The 18,742-nt window shown below is 39.5% G+C and overlaps 1 protein-coding gene across 2 annotated transcripts; it reads right to left on the bottom strand.

The window, feature by feature from the left end:
• Nucleotides 1-255: 255 nt before the first annotated feature.
• ASB14 (ankyrin repeat and SOCS box containing 14) lies at nucleotides 256-18,723 on the bottom strand. 2 transcript variants are annotated; one of them, XM_027794476.2, is made up of 13 exons: nucleotides 18,324-18,723; nucleotides 17,915-18,020; nucleotides 17,681-17,819; nucleotides 14,754-14,820; nucleotides 10,326-10,537; nucleotides 9,742-9,797; nucleotides 8,245-8,376; nucleotides 7,992-8,150; nucleotides 5,858-6,103; nucleotides 4,096-4,267; nucleotides 2,630-3,173; nucleotides 1,595-1,748; nucleotides 256-830 (listed from the first exon to the last, which is right to left on the bottom strand). In XM_027794476.2, exons 5-13 carry the CDS (start codon nucleotides 10,451-10,453, stop codon nucleotides 637-639), a joined length of 1,785 nt encoding a protein of 594 aa, XP_027650277.1. In that variant the 5' UTR covers nucleotides 10,454-10,537; nucleotides 14,754-14,820; nucleotides 17,681-17,819; nucleotides 17,915-18,020; nucleotides 18,324-18,723; the 3' UTR covers nucleotides 256-636. The 2 variants fall into 2 exon arrangements, with proteins under 2 accessions (XP_027650277.1, XP_005230144.1); XM_005230087.4 differs by lacking the exon at nucleotides 14,754-14,820.
• Nucleotides 18,724-18,742: the final 19 nt, after the last annotated feature.

Here is an 18,742-nt window from a genome sequence, read left to right as displayed (position 1 = left end):
GAGAATGAGGTGCAGAACCAATAGTCTTTCAGAAATGGTGCTGCCTTGCTGAAACATGGGTATTTCACACTAGCTGCTGTGGTGAGCAGAGGCTTCTACAGCTCTTAGTCCTATTCCAGTGCTTAGAATGTGGGATTGCTTAATTGGGTGAAGGAAAAAAAGAATCTACTTAACCTGCTCTTCAGAACTTCACTGTAGGACTTCACAAATAAAAACCACTTAGCAAAAGAAAGGGAAGTACAAGAGAAAAAAAGAACTATGTCCTTTCCTGGTTTTAGTTAAAGGTCAGGGTTTTAACTAAACCCTGCATTTAGCCCTGCGATGGTGTGTGTGTGGGTAGCGTTATTTGTTACAACAGGCTTTAACTTAGCAATAACACAAGGTTTGCAGCCCTACACTTTACAGTTCCTGAACTTTTCACACTAAGCATTTAAAATACTGTTGTTGTAATTTTCAGATAGTTTATATTCCACTAGGTATGTAGAATGGGATTACCAATACTTACATTTTGGGCTTCTCCCCATTTTCTTCAGGGGATGAGAAGGAAATGCTGGTATTATTAATAAAATCCCAAAAGAAAGAAGCAGCTGCACAAAGTCTTACCCACATCACCATTCCCTTCATAATACAGAATAATTACGTACAGTTGAGGTTGTAGGTTCCTATAAAGTTTTCCTGTCCATAAAGATCGTATTCCTTGTACAGTATGTAGTCTTTCAAGCAGTTTGGCAGTGGAAGGAAGCTCATGAAGACAGGACAACGGAGACGCAACCGGCCCATGCAATCCCGTATCTTCAGACGACAAAGATGCTTCAGAGAGCGAGGATTTGCTAGAAATGAGAAGGTGAGACTGATATTACTAAATTATTGTTAATTTTTGTTCAATTTATTCATTCAGTACTCTGCTACCTTTCAATTTTGCTGTGTATTCATCTTGTGAATAGACAGATTAAATGAATGTGGCTGTCCCTGGACAATCAGACCTGTCAGGGTCCAGCCTTTTTATCTCAGCCCATATATCTCAGAGTTACAATCATTGGCTTCTACATCAACAGATTTTGTTTCTGTCAAGTTGGTCAAACGTAAGTTTTAAGTAGTGAAGTTTGGGGAACGTACTTTTAACCCCAAATAACTGGTGCCAGTTTTCTGTCAACCTGAGGGATCTACTAAAAGTAGAATTTTGAGTCACTACTACTTAGTCTGTGTACAAGCAAAAAGGATATAGAATTAATCTAGGCTAGAATTAAATCACTCTACTAAAAGAGTGATTTGTTCCATCAGCTTGAGGCAGGGGGAAAGGCGCTTCTCCCCTTGAAGAGGACTGTGTTGTCTACATTGTAATTGGAAGTTCCCAAGTGCTCTACATAAACTGCAGTTACTGTCTATCAGACTTGAGAGAAACTTAGTTCAAATCCTACACGGACTGATTTTTAAGACTTCTCTTACTGTCAAAACCTAACTCTTGGCCTAACAAGAGTGAAGGAAAGCACCAGTCTGAGGTAAAGAAAATGGCAACTAAAATACTACCAACAAAGAAGGCCCCAATCCCAAAACAGCTTGTTTGTTATTTCAAATGTAAACACCAGATACTCACTTAAAATCAAATTGATGTCTGGCCAGAGTTCCTGTTCTTTGAGAACCGCTTCCAGCTTCCAGCAGATATTAACGTGATCGACGTAATCCAACATCACTCGCACTACCTTCCCAGACAGATGCTTCAACCATGACAAGGTTATCACTTCGCAGAACTGATAGAAACAAAATGTTTAATAGGATAATATTCAGGATGATATAATAGGAAAATACTCCTGTAAATTGCTCCCATCTCTGCAGACAAGAGCAATCAAATAAACTTCAGCAAAACGCCCGGAATGAGTGTTCGGTCAGTCAGGGGAGCTGTGGAGGCTGTCACAGCTTGCCTTATGCCTCACTAATAGAATGTGAAAATCCGAGAGATGGGTTATTTTGTACTAGGTGCAAAAATGAACTTCAGCAGCTGTATATTTGGTAACCAAGTGCTTAAGAAGCGCTACCACTCCCTAAGTGGAATTTAGACTCGTGTCCTGGTGTGCTGAACCAGGGGACCCACCAGCGCAGTGTGTGCCACACCCCCTTCAGGTTAAAGAAGAATTTATTAGGTTCAAGTGGACTTTACAAACTGCAAAACAAGACGTTGATGGGTGTCTGTAGGAACCTTGTTTTTTCAGTCCAGGTTTGTTAAATAATGCTCAGTGCTTATCACGCCAGCTCCAGGGGGTTGCCTTACAACAGCCTTCCAATATTAGTGTTAGGGTACAAGGATACGGGACCCCCCAGTGAGCTGGCCTGCAAGTCCCTGCTTTTACAGCACGGACAAGACTGCCCCGGGGAGCCCATTCTGTACTGGTTACCAGCATATCAGCTGTATTTTCACAATTCAAAAATACTGTTTATGATCATGTGCTGTCATGAACCAGGCTTCATGGCAACATGATTTAATTCTAGTGCCTTGCCTAACCCTAGCTTTATGTGTAAACTGTCCTACAGTTTCAAAACTTCCTTTTCTGACACTGCATTAAATGTATTTTCATTTAGTTTTAGGAAGGATACCAGCAGTAAAACAGTATGTGAAGCCATCTGATAGACTTACCATTGTATCTTTGATAACAGTAGAAGTCCATCCCGCAGTCACATACTGGGAATGCGAACTGTTTCCCCGAGGGCAGTCAAAGCAGCGGTGCACATCGTACCCATAGTTCATCAACATTCTTAACATGACTTCATCTTTCAGAGCGTACTGCAGAGCCGATGGGAAATGGGTTGTATTCACTCTGCAGAAGTAATTGACATTAGCTCCATGTCGGAGCAGTAGATTCATTAACTCATAGTTGCCCATTCTCAAGGCTATTTGGAGGCAGTTGATGGGATCTTGGTTTGGCAGGGCTCCAGCATTCAACAGCAACTGTGTTGAACAGATATCCCCGTTGGAAACGGCAAAGTACAGTGCTGATTTCCGGTGGTCATCGTAGCCTTTACGCACTCTCTGATCCAGCATAAAATTGGCATCAAATCCAGACTGGAGGAGAAACTCGAGGCACTGAGGATGTGCTCCTGCTGCTGCTGAGTGAACTGGACTTATCCCACTTTCTTTAATGGCATCAAAATTGGTAACTGGAACTAAATTTTTTAGAGCTCTGAAGAATTAAAAAAAATAAGAATCTCAGAATCTTAAACATACAAGTTCACCCAGCTCGGTGTTTTAATTTCTCTGTATTGCTGGGCTTCAGAATTCATCGTGACTGTATACAATTGTCTTAATCTACCAAATCAGTACCGTGGCATGCTGTACCTCTGCACTGACTGGAATTCCTAACAGTTACGTTGTTAGCCAGCGTGGATACTGACTTTACACCTACTACACATAAATACTATTTTATTATGCTATTATTTATGAACAATCCCATTCCTTGCTAGAGGATTCCTGGGTGTCAAGAGGACAGTGTTCTTGCTTAACCTATAGCAATTAGGTAATTAATAGCATATAATATATTGTAACATGAATACATATAATACATACTATATACAATCATTTAAGTATAATTAATATATTTAAAACATTAACACAGAAATTAAGAATCTTCAGATTCTTAACCACAATGCAACATTCCTAGTATTGAAGACTTGTTTCCCACTTACTGGTTGTGATTTTACTATAAATATCTTTCAGTAATCTTCTGGTATTTAAAATAGGGATAACCCTTATACCCCAAGACTATTTGTTTATTTAGTACGTTTACCTTCCCGTGATGGGGTGGAGATGCGGCATACCGAAAGAGTGAGGATGTCCCAAGAACCTCAGCATCAGACTGGACAGTGTTACTATTTATGACAAGCGGGGAAATACTGTAGGAATCTGTATGTTCATCCTAAAATGATGATTCTGTCCTGACTAGCCTCTTACATTCAGACACAGTAAACTCTTATTTACATGGTCAAAAACAATTCCTTCTACAAAACAACAGATGTGCTGCCTGCTTTAGGTAAGGTAGAGTTAACAAAATCAATATTGCTGATATGACCATTAATTGATTTTTTTTTTTTAGTATATTAACTCACAGAAAGTGTCCTCTATATGCAGCTCTGTGGATGGGCAAATGACCCGAGTGCTTTGGTACATTGGCATCAGCCCCATATTCTAGTAAAAGACTCAGAGAATCTGGATTTCCTCCTCCTGCTGCTTCAAATAATACAGAAGCACAATCCATCGCCTGTGAAAGAACATCTGCACCTGGAAAGAAGCATCAAGGATTTCCACAGTAGTCACTGTAAATACCCAGCAGTAATTAGTGTCTCCCATCCTCCAGTGACAGGGTGTTGTGAATTCTATTCTTCACCAAAGAAAATCCCTAGGGGCATAAACCTTCTTGTTGGATCCATGATTTTAGATCTGTTTATGCAATCCTGGGAACGAGAAGGTCCCAATTGCTTTGAACACAATTACACAGTAGGACTTGCTGCTAGAACTGGGCAAGCAAAGGGTTTGGCTCTTATTCATAAAAACAATTGGGTATTGGCTTACATAAAATGCATTTCAATTCTTCTACTTTACAAAGACCAGACATGAGAGAACCCAGCACCAAAACAGTTCATACAATCCAGTTCCAGTGTTGCTGAGCCATCATATAAAATTCCTCACCATCAATGTTGTCAGGCCTTCCCTAAGATGACCTGTCTACATTGCATTTAAAACCAATTTCAACTACTCCCTACAATATTTATATATTATTTGAATATTATGAATATGTAGTCTTTATCAGGCCTTCACTTTACATCACAACAATCCTCTTGGTGCAGACAGCATTTAATTTTCTTCAGTAAGGGAAGTTACTTCTGCCGTTATTTCTGCAGGCATATCTTACAATAACCAGTTTTAATCTAGTCAAAGAACTTTCAGAAAATAATAGAAATGTGTGCAAATAGGCTTACTACTTTAGCAGAAATATGTATCTTATAACATGAAATTTAGATACTAGGGGAATTCTTTGGACTGACCTCTGCTCACGAGATTTGGGAGTCTAATTCTTCAAATAAATCAAGATGCCATCCAAAAATGCAAACAAAATATCTCCTGCAAGGCATCCAATTTCTTGTACATTTGCAAAGCATTCACTGATGACTACTACAGTTTGCTACAAGTCATCTCTAAAAATGTATTTTATATATGTTTGGATCCATTTACACTACAGGCTATATACCCAGTAACATGGTAACAGTTCATTTCTGTTCAGTAATGCAAAGTTTTACTGGCTACTAAGCTAAGAACAGTTTTTCCCCTCTCCATTTAGGAATAATGTTCTCTGTTGGAAAGAGGCTTCACTTGGTCCCACGTGGGCTTTAAACGTTTCAGTGCTAGCACACATGGCTGACAGTTGCTGCTCACTTGACCACCACCACTGAACCTACATGTTACTAAATCCTTCCACTGAGTTGTAAAACAGAACCACAGAACAGCAGAGGATGGAGAGGACCTCTGGAGATCATCCAGTCCCTGTCCTCAAGCACAGTCAGCTACAGCAGGTTGCCTAGGACAGCATCCAGTCAAGTTTTTAGTATCTCCAAGGATGGAGACTCCAGAACTTCTCTGAGTGACCTCCTCCAATGTTTAACTGTCCTCACAGAAAAGAAGTGGGTTTTTATGTTCAGACAGTATTTGCTGGGTTTCAGTTGGTGCCCATTGCCTCTTGTTCTGTTATGAGCAGCACTGAGAAGGATCCGGTTCTGTCTTTACATCATCCCATCAGATATTTATAACACTGGCAAGACAGACCCCCACCCTGAGCTTTCTCTTCCTATAACATCCTATATAATAAAGTCTCACCTTTTTGCAATAAGAGCTCCATGATTTCTGTATGTCCAATCTGCGCAGCCAGCGCTAGAGGTGTGAGCCCATATCCGCTGCGAGGGTCGGGATCTGCTCCAGAACGAAGGAGCAGCTTTACCAGATCCTTCCTGCCTAGTCTGGCTGCCTCGTGTAAAGCAGTCCTCTTGTGGACACACTGCAAATTCACTTTTGCACCAGAATTTATCAACAAGGAGGCAATTTCATACGAATCTTGTTTAATTGCTGTAAGACAATAGCGAAGTATTAGCCAGAATTTTTGTTATTCAACACTACTCTATGCACTATGGCTTACGTTATGTGGCAGCCCAGGAAAGCCTGAGCTGTTCCTGGCAGTGTTATTTATACAGGGAGAAACGTCACACTACAGTGAAAGGTTTAACTTATCAACAAGTCTGTTCTTTGTTTCCAGGATAGCATTAACTATACAAATGAAAAACGGTATGGTTATCTCTTTTTCTCTGTAATCCTCTGTTGGGTTTGGTAAACGCAACAGAACGCGGCTTTCCTTGCCACTAGATGGAGATCACATACAGGGACTTGCTGCAGGCAGGAGCCCACTCTAATGCTCATAAACGCTTACCATAATATGAAACAACGTTTAAAATGACTGTGTCATACGCCTTCTTAGCTTAATAAGCCTGATCTGTTAAGTCAATAAGGATCTTAAAAGAGTAATTTGCATTGGCTTCAGTGGATGGAGTGAGCAAGCAACACCTTTCCCTCCTCTCTTTGATCTTCTAGGCTGCGTGGGTTAGAACATCTGCTTGGAAGACCATCGACAGCACTGTAACCTCTGATGTCCCATTATCTGCAACCTACATGGCTGCTTTAGATAAATCCCATATATCCCCTTCTTGGGGGATGGTGCATTTTAATATAGTGCACTTCAAAAATATTCAGGAACTCTGCATCTTTTCTAAGCAGGTAGCCCCCACTAGAAGGTTTAGTCATTTCAAAAGGATGGCCTGGGGGGTCCTACAGATGGTTGGTAGGCTTTTTCCTCTTCCTTTAACCACAGTTTTGAAAAAAACACCCTTCCAATATGGAAAAACATGAAGGTTTGTCCAAGAAACTTACAGTACTCCTTTAGAACTCAGACAATGAGAACATGCGTTCCTTTTTTTTTGGCTAGGACCCAGTAAGAATAGCAGCATCATAGCCCAGATTGAAGGAAGTGAATTAAATAAACATAGAAATTTTTTAAAAACCATCCTGGCGAAATATAGTTCTTAACAAACCAAGAATTACAGTTCTCGTGCAGGATCAAATTAAAATGGCATTCATGCTACGTGTGATACTAGGTATGTGACCTTGTTGTTCAATTAAAAAAATTCACAGAGAAGTGAACCAAGAATTTGGGCCTGGCTAGTTTCTTCACGTGTCGTACTTGGATTAATTCCAACAATGCCTGAATAGGGACAAACACTGTTTTGCGTTCTAAGTACTGCAGATAAATCTGGCTGGTTTACTACAATTTTTGAAAATCAAAACTAATTACCACAGGTTTTGGAGAAAGAGAAGCTAGTAGAATGAGACAGATACCATGTAAGCAGAGAATATGAATGTTTTATGCCTGCAGGAATGAAGAACAGTAATAGCCTGAAGAAGCAGGAGCTGGTTATCTGGCACTGCTGTATAAATGAGGCTAAGGAAAGCAGAGGAAGACACTCTGCACTTCATGGAGAAAGCTAGCTGATTCTTTGAGGAAAAAGATGCATGTTCAACCTGAACCTCAAACTCTTTGTAACTGAGAGATGGCAAACAGTAGGCACCTGGAGCTCCCTGCATCGGATCTGACTTTGGGGAAGGATTTTTAGCTTCTCGTAGTTCTATGTTTCCCATACTTCAGTAGATCGATAAGCATCACACTTTAAGTAACAAATAATGCTAAGAACTCTGTGGTAACAGTCTCTAACTTGGAATTGTCACATCATTTAAAGCCCTGATACCATCTAAGAAAAACAGACCTGTTCAATACTGAGATTAACATTTTTTTACTCCCTATAGCAAAATATTTTAGATACTGAAGTATGTCAAATTGAAACCTAAAACGTGTAACTATAATCTCACCCCATTCCCTCACCTCTCCACCCCTAAACCAGGCATTCACCTATAACTAAAGGAGAATCTCCCTCTTCATTCTTAACATTGGGGTTGCAGCCATTGAGCAGGAGAAAGCGGACGTTGTCTGCAAAGCAATTTCTTACTGCCACCACGAGAGGTGTTTCCCCCTTTAGAGTCTTCTGTTCCCATGTAATGGCACGGGAGGCTGAAACACAGAAAAGCAGAACACATTTGAAGCTGGATGATTCATCAAACTGGACTTTGTAAAACTTTCTGGTGGCAAACCAGAAGGACTCTACCTTTCAAAGTTATTTCAAGGATGTTCTTATTTAGTTGTGCTGCAGCTTCATGCACAGGAAGCCAGCCTTGCTGATCTGCTTCTTCAAAAGCTGAACTGTGCCTCACCAACTTCATCAAGGCCTCTTCTTGGCCTGCAGTATTTTAAGACAGACGCATCATATCCTGTTACTCATCATAAAACAAAATGCACGCAACTAATATATTGAGTGCTATTTATCCCACCAGCATATCTAGAATAAACAGCTTGCTTTGTCAAAGCAGTTTTTTCTCAGAGGGTTGTTTAGGTAAATGAAACAATCAACGATTGCGTAGACTCACAAAGCAGTTTGAATTATACTTCAAAAAAACCCTTACTTATAATAGAGCGACTAAAATACTTCAAGTACAATTCTCTGTTCCATAGTTCATGGAAGTTTAATGTATAAAGTATCCTAGCGAAACTGTAGGAAAAAATATTTAGGTTGGCAAAAGTAAAATGAAGCTGATTCAACAGGGATGAGACCTATCTCATTATTCCACTTTTACTAAAAATCTTATTGGATCTTTAATCAACACAAGTGATGTTTTCAATTTTATATCTCATTGAGAAACAGCAAAACTTTCTCAGCTGGAAAGCCTGTTTAAGTACAGGCCTGGTTTCTGCTCTTGCTTCTTATCCCATCATTCCTGGGAGAAGGCAGTCTGCCCTTCTGTTAGTTACAACTACAGGGTGAGGAGACAGACTGCTCTTGATCTCTGCTGCTCAAGTTGTACATACATAAGAATTATATATTCATAAGGCCAGACAGCAAGATGACTAGAGTTTAGACACATTCTCTATCGTGTATGGAATATTTATAGCATTTGCTTTTCTAGAAAAGACTTGGTTTCTTGATTCCTACTCCACTAAATATCTCTATAACTATTATGATGTGTGTAAGGATTGAACTGAAGGTTCCCCAGTGCCAGACGACTGTCCAAACAACTGTACTACTTATGCCCGCTGTTTAGTTATCCCTGTGACTCAGTATATAAATTGATTTTACCACAAAAAGTAGAAGTTTCAGAGAAGACCAAGAGCAGCTCATGTTGGAATACACTATAAAGTTTGGCAGTTAAGGAACAATTCTGGAACACTCTTCAGGCAGAGAAGGGATTTTAATCTGGGTATCTCACAAAGTGGCAAATGCTTTCATGAAGTATCAATTGACTAGAGGCCTTGCCATCCTGTTGCTTATTTTACAAGCAATGCCTGGCATTTCCCCCTAGTTCCAGGAGATGAAGAACTGGAATCTCTAAGAGGAGTGGTGTTTGAACCTATCCCATATTACCATGTTCCTATCTAATGAGTTAGCTTTCAGGTGTCTCATTTTTAGTTGCCTTACTCCTCCCAAGACTACATAAAGAAAAACTCACTTAAATCAGGTGATAAAACACCTAAAATGTAGGCATTGTCAACAATGCAGTTCCCAAGTGATTCCCAGGGGAACAGGCTTAGCGTGGGTATTTGTACTTACCCGTCCGAATTGCTGCAACTATCTTCCCATGTTCTTTACTTGCAATATACTGGAAACTGCACAGAACAAAAGCAAAATGAGAAGTAAAAATTAATGTAAACTTCAGGATATAATTATACTTCAATTTAAACACTCAAGTCTAGACTACATGTTAGATTTCTGTAAGCTACCTAGGCTTTGTCAGGGTTTTTTTAATGCACTAAAACTCTTTTTTGTTGGTCTTCCCGTCCCACTACAAATATTGGACGTTTCACACAAAGGCCAACAATTAAATACTAAAATGAGGGAAAGCTACCATGCCAATCTATTTTTACATCACATACTTATCTTCTTCATAAAGCCTTGTACTCATTTAGATATTGATGTAAAATGTCACCTGAAAGTTTCATACATTCCATATTTTCAAGGAAACGGGTATACGTTTTCAGGGAGAACTCAGAACCAGTGAGCTACCAGTGGTTTCCAGTATTCATGAGACAAGACCAGAGCAAATACAATATACGGAGTCACAAAGGAAAATAAGGTTACCACCTGCTTATGATAATGCCAAGAAAACACCCAAAAGAGAAATAATAACTTACTACCTTTCATCCTCTTTTGCACTGCCACTTGCTTCAACTTTATGCCTATCTTGTAAGCTTTCCTGAATAGCTTGTTGGGTAGGGATTTCATCATCAGAATCATCATCAAACATGTATGTAGAATTATACATAGCCAATCAGCACAACCTGGATCACTTTTTGTAGGGAAACACTGCTTTTTAGTTGGAAGCAGATGTTAAATCTTCAGGTGAAAGCTGGAATAATAGAAATAACAACCACTGTTTAAGTATCAAGAGAAATGAAACATAGTTCAAAATAAATGAATCAGAACTTCTTTAACTCGAGCTCCTGCCTTCTCCCAAGTATTTGAATTTGTACTGCAAAGAGTTATTCTATTTAGAACAGAGTAAAGGTTTTCCATCTCAATAGCACCTGCTAGCTTTTATCTCTGTTCCACAGACTGAACGCATGGAATAGCTACTTGCTCTGGCATTACTTACTAGAAAGCAACAAAAATAAATTAAACTTAGTTTTCAGATAAATAGTCATTCCCTCTTAAGTCTTTTAGACACTCAAATATCATCACAATCATTCTCTGATGTTTCCTTAGTAGGCGAACAGATGTTCAATACGACTCAGAACGTTTTTTCAGTTTGTTTACAGAGGACCTGTAAGTGAAGGGCAAGTGAAGGACATAAAATTTTTTAATAATAGCTTTTGTTCAAATTGTTTCAACAAAGATGTCATTAGGGCCATATCTCATAGTCAGGAAAGTATTGTAATTTGTCCTGTTATGTGCATCAGCCTTTCAACTGTAACAATATCAAACTCCATACTTGAAAAAAGACCAACTGTACCACCTTATGTACATAATCTACAGCCATAAACTTACGATTCTGCATTCTTCATCAATACATGCCTGCTTTTTTCTAATGCTTGTAAGGGATATATACAAAATACTGCAACAATATATATCCCACTGCAGGCAGAAATAAAACACACTGGTGTAACCACAACGGAGTTTACAAAAATTAAAAAAAAAAGCAAGAGTTCAATTAAAAATATTTTTAACCCTTTAAGATTGTAATACAAACAATGGAGCATATAATTAAATCCCATTGATACTATCTGTTAAGTCTACAAGTTAAAATTTAAGAAGAAATCATTAAAAATTATTGATGATCAAATCAGTCATTAAATAGTATAATCTGTGTAGATGTACAGTTATATGCATAAGCAGTCACACTGTTCCTCTGTATATTCAGCTACATGCTATTAGAGATTAAAATCACAGACGTTCTTTTAGGCTCAGACCTCTCATCTATTTCAGCTTATCCAAACTTCCACTTCTGTCATTCAAAACAGCTGGCCTAAAAAACCCAACCAAAAATACAGGGCAAAGTAAAATACAATGAGTAAGTAAACCAAAGCAAATAAATAAATTGGCAAAATGAACAAGCAAAGCAAAATGAAGGAAGTTGTCAACATGCCCGTTACAGAGTTTGGAATAATTCTAGAAACATCTTAAAGTTGAAGCAGCAGTAATTCACAGCAAACCTGCACCATCTACCTTGTTACCTGACCCATCTAATGTGTGATTGCAAGGCCTTGCTCTGTAATTGCACATGTAGCAAAAAAGAGAACTGTATTAACAAAATATACAGACAAGTAACTGTTAGTATTCAGTTATACCTATAGTACAGTGAGTATATAAACATTTTAAATCTAGGCTATTTGTTTTTGTAAAAAGACTAGTAATTTTCCCGTGAATTGAGAAAACACACTCGTTTTTTCTCACCTTCAGAAAGAGGGAAGACCTCACACTTTGAAGAACTGATTATTAATCTGAAAGTGATATTTTCAGGATTGAAAACGATCTCTGTAGAGCCTATGTCCATTAATAGCTCACTATAAATACCTGATCATAAGATACTCTGGGACTTCCTCCATGTTTCTTTCACATAGTTTAGTTATGTTTTAATAACCTGACCTGACAAATGGTGTCAGCAGAAGAAGGAATTAAAATTCTTTACAAAGGAAAAAGAAAATTCTTTGTAGAAATACCCTTGTGAAAAGTTTTTGGAATAAGAATTTGAGAAGTGTAAGTAGTAACTATTACATTATGGGAAGAAAGTTCTTCAGTGCTTTCCTAAGAGAGTAAACTGAGGATAATGTTATGGGCTTACTTAAAAGAGTAAGACAGCATAAAAAGTAAAATCAATAAAAGTAAACATAAACACGCAAAGAAAACCAAGCAAGAATCCTATTAAAAGTAGCTGTTTCTGATTGCTTTATCACAATTCACATATTAATATAAATAGAAAAACCAAACAAAAGATAAACATACAGAGTCTTTAAAGGGAAAAGCAGTTTCAGAAAGACAGACCTATGCTGAAAACTTATGCTGGTGTAATACAAAATAAGCAGGGAAATGAAGGGCACAGATGCCTAGTTGTAATAGTGACAGTAGGACAGAGTGAGACTTTCATAATTAAGTAAATTCTCCTACTGTATTTTACAGAGGGATCCTTGCAAAGAAATTATGATGGCTGTGTCAATGCAAGGTGGAAATAGTTCTTTGTTAGAGGAGATCTAGGAAGAATGCTTGAGTAATTTTTTTTATTTTTTTTTTTGAGAAAAAAAATGTGGAATCAGTCAAGGAATTGAAACTGGACTGCGTCTCTGGAGCAATAGGGAAGCAGACATTTTACAGCAGATGGTCATAAGGAAGACTTTATCATTTATTCTTCCCAGAGAATTTGGAAAAAAAACCATACAAAAATCAGAATATCTGAATTAAATCCAGAAAAGATGAATTTGCTGAAGAAGGAAGGCATCAGAAGTACCTACTATACATAGTTAACTGATTCTCATACTACAATTTTCACTGTTGCTATGACAGGACATAGACTATACATAAATCCAGACTGAAATCACAGAATGGTCGGGGTTGGAAGCGACCGCTGGAGCTGATCTAGTCCAGCCCCCTGCCAGAGCAGGTTCACCCAGAGCAGGCTGCTCAGGGTCACAGCCTGGCAGGATTTGAATGTCTCAGAGAAGGAGACCCCGCAGCCTCCCTGGGCAGCCTGTGCCGGTGCTCGGTCACCCTCGGAGTGAAGAAGTTCTTCCTCGTGTCAGATGGGACTGCCTGTGTCTCAGCTTGTGCCCGCTGCCCCTTGCCCTGTCGCTGGGCACCACTGAAAGGATCCCGGCCCCGTCCTCCTGACACTCGCCCTTGAGGTGAGATCCCCCCCAGCCTTCTCTCCTCCAGGCTGAACAGCCCCAGCCCTCTCAGCCTTTCCTCACAAGGGAGATGCTCCATGGCCTCCATAGCCCTCCTCATCATCTCCATAGCCTCCGCTGGCCCCTCTCCAGTAGCTCCCCATCTCTCCTGAACTGGGGAGCCCAGCACTGGGCACAGCACTCCAAACACAGCCTCACCAGGGCAGAGCAGAGGGGGACAATAACCCCCCTCGACCTGCTGGCCATGCTCCTCCCAATGCACCCCAGGGTCCCGCTGGCCCTCTTGCCCCCAAGGCCACACTGCTGGCCCATGGGCGACCTGCTGCCCACCAGAGCTCCCAGGTCCTTCTCTGCAGAGCTGCCCCCCAGCAAGTCAGCCCCAGCCCGTGCTGCTGCGTGGGGTTGCTCCTCCCCAGGTGCAGGACCTGACGCTTGTCTTTATTGAACTCCATTAGATCCCTCTCTGCCCAACTCTCCAGCCTGTCCAAGTCTTACTGAATGGCAGTGCAGCCTGCTGGTGAATCAGCCATTCCTCCCAGTTTTCCATCAGCTGCAAACTTGCTGAGGGGTACACTCAGTCCCTTCACCCAGGTCACTGATGAGCAAGTTGAACAGGACTTCAGCCAGTTCTCAATCTACCTCACTGTCTGCTCCACTAACTCACACTTCCCGAGTTTACATATGAGTATGTTATGGGAGACAGCGTCAAAAACTTTGCGGAGTTCAAGGCAGACAACATCCATTGCTCTTTTTCATCCACATCCCAACACTTAACACCTACTAGCCTTCCACCCACATGATTCAGCATTCTTCATGCTTCAAGTTCATTGACTGTAATGTTTCTCAAAAAGTGCAGGCTATTTTCATTTTCTATTAAGATATATTTTGTGCTTTCCTACCCATTAACTTTTGGATGAAAAATAGATTGGGCAGCACCTAAACATATTTATATAAAAAAAAAATCCTTTAACTAGCCCTTTCGTCTAATTCGTAATTATGAATATCTGTGGAAAAAGGGACAGGCCTAGTGCTCAGATGAGACTGAGTCAAGCTAGCAGGCCCAATTTTTAATGTAAAAGTCATAGGTCAGATGCACATGAATTCTGTGCACATTTGGGTACTTTGTTGAGGGTAGAAGCATTGATCTTCCGTAAAAAAGGAATTTATTGTTGCAATTTCTGTTGAATTGTGGGTTGAATGCTCACACTTCAAAGAAATTATACTCACTTGGCTTTATCCAAATGATTGGCATCATATCAAAAGCAACTTGGGATACTGCTCAGCTAACATTTCCCTGGTGAGAGAAAGGAACAAAGCAGTTATTTGTGGCTTGGTGTTAAACCAAAGAGGGGTTCAGTGTATATTTTTTGGTTGTTGCTTGCTTGGGTATTTTTTTTTATTCCTTTTTTTCCACGCATGAAAAGCATTTATTTTGGTGTGTTATTTCAATAATATGAAAAGTTATCACTTAAAATATTTAAACACATCTTGTTTGAGCACCTAAGAAAGCTTTCCAGAACCATGGTAAAACACTTTGTTACTGACTTGGTCCTGTCCCAGCCAGCTCTGTCTAAAAATAATCCATGGATATAAACACCATCTTCTGGTGCAGTATCCTGAGGAATAACCTTCAAGAAATAAGTGTTCCATGTAATTAAACTTTCAAAGCTGTTTGCTTTTTGAGGTATTATGGCAATAGCAAATTTTCAGAAGATCAATCCAAAATGAGCATAATATAGCAATACCTTTCTTTCAGTACTACTTTTATACAAAACTATAAAGATAACAGATTTATGTGTGTTTCCTAATTACCTTTACTGTGGGTTATAAAATAAGGCTTTAATCACACAGACAAATATGTACTCTATAGGCTGTTTCATTGAGTGGAGCTCCAGGTCCAGTGACAGAACTACCTTAAATTTACCTCATTTAAGGATGTTATTTAACATGCCTACCTTACCAAAGAAATAAATGTTTGTTGTCAAATTGCAGTGAGTTAGTTGCAAAATGAACCTTCCAGGTTCAGGATTTACTTACTACATCTCACCACAACATCAGGACTTGGATTAAGAATATATGCATTTATAATATATCTCTACCTGAAATTCATATCCCAGAAGGTCAATAGGGATCCTGGTCTTCCTAGCATAGTTTTGCATAGCTCCAGTTAAGAAAGCTGGAGTAAAATAAAATCCCGACAGCTGAAAAAACATGGGCTTCCCTAATTCATACCAATCCTGGAAACAGGAAAATGACACACTGAATAATCACGGACAAATCCCATACTGTTCGACTATCTTCTACGTAACTGTACTCAGAAAACCTAAGTGAAGTCTATATCACTCCTTTCCCAATACTCCATCAATGCAAAGGACAAATTACATGAAAAAAATATATTAAATAATTAGTAGTACTGTCTCTTGTACATTACCTGCAAAAATTTCACCTTTCTAGAAAATCTAGACTGTAGCTCCCTAATGGTTTTAGACTTTGGTATGAATCAAGACTAATTCTTAAGAGCACACAGATCACAAGAACATCATTAGAAAGTTTTATAATCATATTTCTGCTTCTATAAACTCCTGTAGATTACCTGCAGACAACTATCACAAGTTTTCATATAATGTAATAGATAACACCTTTGAACTAAAATTTCAGTTGGAATAAAAAGTTGTTAAAGGTCCTAAAAGAATCCTTTATATAGATGTGTGTTTCACACACAATAAAAATCTGTAAAACATAAAAATGCCATCTGATAGCTTCATAACTGTAAGAGCCTGAAGTGGACTGTGGTATCTGGACCCTGCAATTTACAAAACCTGAATCCTATCACTAAACATGTAAAGAATGAGGATTTCTGTGCAGTTCTAAACCCATTTCTTACAAATCCTTTATTAGCCAGTAACAGGACAACACAATACACTGTTAAAAACAATATTAAAACTTTATCCAAGGGCACCGCAACTCCTAAAAAGAAAACTTTCAAGTAACTACATACACAAATCTCTAAAGTGTTACATCTCTTAAATTTCACAGGAGCTGGATATAAAGATTCTACTCCTGCTTTCAATTACATTGCCTCTACAGAAGCTACACTGTCTCTAGATATTTAGATTGCTTTTTTGTAAAAAGTGAAAACTTGTTTGGATTTGAAAATTAAACCTTTTTGTCACCTAGCAATGTCTTGAATTGTCAACAATGATCCCATTGTCTACAGAAAATATGTCAGTTGGCAAACTAGCAATAGTCCAGGCTCTCACTCCTATTGGGTCACCAAGAGTCTTACTCAAAGACAAATTATCAGAACAAGAGATATTTTTCTCCTGGAAGAAAACCCCATTTGTCATTATTCCATGTTTCTTTACACCTTTTATTAAATGCCACTTCAATACAAAGTAGCAATGTGCTTTTCCTTTTAAGAGTTTGAACTAGGTCAAGTATAAGTAAAAATTTCAATATCCAACTACATTCCCCCCCAGAATATTTACTCTCTCTCCAATTTTGTAGGATTTGTCCAGGTTTTTGTACATTCTGAACGTGGGGGGTTTTGTTACATAAACTTAAGACAATGTACTACCTTAAGAAGCTCACACACAGCTGGAATTCATCTCAGGACTGTATCTTCCATCCACTTGATACAGTAATTCAATGCTGATTTGTTACTGTTTAATGTCCCAGTCACAATCAGTGACTTCAAATCACTTGATTTATGTATGAATCATCGTATTAGTATGTTGGGTCTGTCCATTTGCAAGCAGCATAATCAACCATTTAATTAACATCAAATATGTGCCGGTTTAAGTTAATATAGATATATTTTTTTAACATTATACATAACTGCATTTGAAAGTTAAGTCTTTCACTTTAAGGCAAAATCAACAAAAATCTGAGATTTTATTTAAGCAATAATCAAGCCTTACAAAGTCAACGATGTGCTCTCATTTCTGACATGCTGCTTTAGAGTAAATTCACTGATTTAATTAAATTCAGATTTACAGAATATTGGATCAGCAGATCTTATCCCATTATCTTAATGAGTTTTAGTAGGCTAATATTAAATAAATATTAAATAAATGACAGTGGATTTTTGAAGCCTTTTTCAGCAGTCTAAAAAAAAAGCAAATACTTGTTTAAATCTAAGATAACCTTCTAACCTTGCACAGTTTGCTCCAATCTTTGGTACATTCTGGTCAAAATACAGCACCAAAACATGCTATCATGCCAGCTGGTGTCGGAACATCTCCTGTCAAATGATCATATGTGTATGGAAGATCGTTTGCAGCGTTATGCTACCTATGAGAAACAGACGATACAGAAAATGTGGTGCTGAAACCTCCACAGTAATGATATTGACAATAAAAATCAATCTTTTTTTGTTGCTACCGTACCTGCAGGTGGGGAATAAGGGCACGTTGCCCACCCGCAGCCCCACCGCCATTTCAAGCGGCAGGGGCACCCTTGCGCTTGGTACGATACTACACCACTCATATATTCCTGTGATTTAAAAAAAAAAAAAGCAAAGAGTTGGAAAAAATTTTAAGTTTCAGTCTGCCACAGGGCCTAATATAACCTGAGCAAGTCCGCGGTCTCTGCTCCAGCATTCTGCCTGCGTGTAAATTCCTCGCTACAGATCACAGCAAGAACACCTAAGAAACTACAACAGCCTCACGCATCAGGTAGCTGCTGCTAAGCTTGCACATTTTGTTGGATTATAAATGGAAATGTAAAGAAATTCCAAAGATTTACTGCCCACTTGGCCACATTTGACAAAGAGACATTAAAATCCCGATTTTACACCTGTGTGGGCAGAGCCCCACGAGCAAGAAGAGCTGCAGAGAACATCGGTCCCGTTTTCTAAAGCCCTGGGCACCTTCCCAACACATTTTCACAGCCCAGGGCTATCTAAGTTCCCAGTTTCAATCCAGACACAAAACGTTTTCTCACAGAAAACAAACGCAGACACCCGATACAAAGAGATTTATGCGCAGGCAGCGCGCACTCCGCCGCGCCCAGGCGGAAGCCGGCCCCGCCGCAGCGGACGCGACGCCTTCCTGAGGAGACGGGGCTCGGCCGCCAAGGGGAGAGCCCCACCGTGCCCGCCCGCCGCCTCGCTGAGGCCGCACCGGCGGGTTAACGGCTGGGAAGGCAGCCAGGCACCGCCGTGGGCGCCGCTGGCCGCCGCCGGGCCGCCCCTCAGTGGCGCAGAGGCCCCGCCC

Source organism: Falco peregrinus, chromosome 5, assembly GCF_023634155.1.
Source record: "Falco peregrinus isolate bFalPer1 chromosome 5, bFalPer1.pri, whole genome shotgun sequence".
NCBI classification, from domain to species: domain Eukaryota; kingdom Metazoa; phylum Chordata; class Aves; order Falconiformes; family Falconidae; genus Falco; species Falco peregrinus.
This window is presented reverse-complemented; position numbering and strand designations above follow the sequence as displayed.

Excerpts from the sequence above, each read along its gene's own strand:
- ASB14 (XM_027794476.2), bottom strand. The coding sequence starts at position 10,453 with ATGTATAATTCTACATACATGTTTGATGATGATTCTGATGATGAAATC. Across the intron at positions 8,377-9,741 it reads AGTTGCAGCAATTCGGACGG|GCCAAGAAGAGGCCTTGATG; the intron begins GTAAGTACAAAT and ends AAAATACTGCAG. Across the intron at positions 6,104-7,991 it reads AGATTCTCCTTTAGTTATAG|CAATTAAACAAGATTCGTAT; the intron begins GTGAATGCCTGG and ends ATTGTCTTACAG.